Genomic DNA, 2,210 nt, shown 5'->3' on the forward strand with positions numbered 1-2,210 from the left:
TGTAGAATAATAGTGCATCAGAATATGCAGGGACAAAATGATATGTCTGCCTGGCATCTACCCTTGGAAAACACGTATAAATCCAATTTTATTATCCTACAAACTACGTTTGTAGCTGTGCGAGTAAGAAAGAACCTGCAAGGTACACAGCAAGAAGTGTTAAACCCCACTGCATCAGTAAGGACTTAGCTGTGACAAGCCTAAGGGCTTGGGCAACAGACCAGTGATCTGATGACTCAGCCCGAGTGACCAATGGTCCAGGCAGGTCGAAAGCACATGGCTCCAGCTGAACCGGCATCCCAGCACTGATGGCTGCCTGATGGCATCGGTCCAAAAGTAAGAATAACAAAACAAAGAACGATCACGTACGGCTTTACTTACCTGGCAGCTTCCCTAGTCTCTCAGGCAGATGGTTGGCTCGCCGGGTAGATGAGAAACAAGAACCGTAACACCAGGGGCTCTGCCCTGGTACAGGTAAAACTTAGTATCATGAGCCAGGACACCAGGTTGTGGCATAAGATCATGATCGGGTTCACCTGGGAGCCAGGATATGAGCTCATATCTGTCAGAAAGTGAGCTCATATTCACCCGGCTCAGTCAGCGAGCGCAGTAATAGTACCTGGAAAGATTGAAAATATAGATAGGGTAGAATAGTATAAATACTGTCCATGTAACTAGCGGGAAGGGAGGTTTCTGGCCCCTGGAATGCTACCAAGCAAATTAGTACGGGTTTTGGTTAAGAGCTTCGAGCCCTAGACTCAACTGGAATAGTATTTAGTGACCTGGTCACATTTTGTGTGCAAGAACCATTCAGAAAGCAGTCAGTTCAGAAAGATACAGACAGACAGTCAGAAGTACAGTCCAGAATCCATGTTAGTACCAGTAAAACTGCAACCAGGCAGACAGTATCAGTTTAGACACTGCACCAGGCAGTTGCATAGTCCCTATGTCAGGCTGACATACACGCTCGCATGCGACAGCATTGCATCGACCTCTGGGTGAACGTGCCCACATGGTTGGCCACCAGCGTAGTCCCACTTGTGAGGTGAGGTCGTCCCTGCAAGCCCAAAAAATCGAACCATGTAGTCATGTAGATATATTCATATTTTGTTTCAATACAACAAGTCAAAAAACATGGGTCTGAAAAAAAAAATCTTTTTTGGAAAACATATGTGCTGGACATCAGAAGCCACACAAGAACAACACTGTGATGGATGGGACAGACTTAGAAGGGCGAAGGGAATAAATCGAAGTGATGAAACAGTGACAGGTTCAACATCATCATCAGGTTTCACATCAAAAGAACTTAACAAACCTGATCTGCTGGCAAGGAACAGCGAATCTTTGATCTGCAGCATGTTGGACCCAAGTGGGAACCAAGGCATGACCTTACCAAGCAGGTTGCACCTTGTTCGTCGTCGTCGATGATGACCACACCTCTTGGCCATGAGGTCATGATGCAGAGGCTGGTTGGCCACTCATTTTCCTCTGCCAAATTTCCTTTGCAGTGGGAATCAATAATGTATCACACTAAAGTACAATTGCAAGGGTTTATTCTATTACACCTGTACTGACACGGCAGTCTGTAATAGATTACCAGGCAATTAACGGGTGCGCTCCCCTTGCTCTCTCAGCTGCTGCAGTATTTATCCTGACTTTGTGTTTTACCTGGCAGAGATTGACTGTACAATACAAGGTGAAACGAGGCCTTACCTTGTGGAAAGAAGGATATAATTCATATGCTTTGAAGGACACCACAGCAAAGAATAGTGAGTACAGTTTCAAGGATGACCCATGGAGAACCATCACCCAGAAGTACTACATGAAAATAAGTGCCTTGGGTGAAGCAAAGTGGAAGGAGATCATCCAGGAGGTGATGAACTATTTACCCAAGGGTTGGAAGAACAAAACAGTTGCTGCAGATGGTGGAGCACAAAGATCGGGGAATGGTGTGGCAGATTCGGATGATGATATTGAGATGTCTGACTAGGTTAGTAGTATCTCCATTCTCTGTGTCTCAGTCTGACTCGGATTGCTACAAGCTTGTTGATTTGAGAGTCAAAGACTCAGAAGATGATGGTGTGCATGTTCAGTGGTCTGAGTCTGGCTTTGAGTCGGAGTGAGGCTGGTTGAGAGGGTGCACATAGTCTTAACTTCACTACTATGTCATACAGTTACAGGGAAAATACGAGTACAATACATATATGATA

General features: G+C 45.3%; 1 protein-coding gene across 1 annotated transcript; it reads left to right on the forward strand.

Moving 5' to 3' along the window:
- Positions 1-1,427: 1,427 nt before the first annotated feature.
- On the forward strand, positions 1,428-1,990 carry EV420DRAFT_1486560 (uncharacterized protein; the record flags this gene model as incomplete). The annotated part of the gene is made up of 2 exons (XM_060470413.1): positions 1,428-1,535; positions 1,676-1,990. The coding sequence occupies 2 exons, from the start codon at positions 1,428-1,430 to the stop codon at positions 1,988-1,990; spliced, it is 423 nt and encodes a 140-aa protein (XP_060323043.1).
- Positions 1,991-2,210: the final 220 nt, after the last annotated feature.

This window comes from Desarmillaria tabescens (genome assembly GCF_030435595.1).
Source record: "Desarmillaria tabescens strain CCBAS 213 chromosome Unknown EV420scaffold_93, whole genome shotgun sequence".
Taxonomy (NCBI): Eukaryota; Fungi; Basidiomycota; class Agaricomycetes; order Agaricales; family Physalacriaceae; genus Desarmillaria; species Desarmillaria tabescens.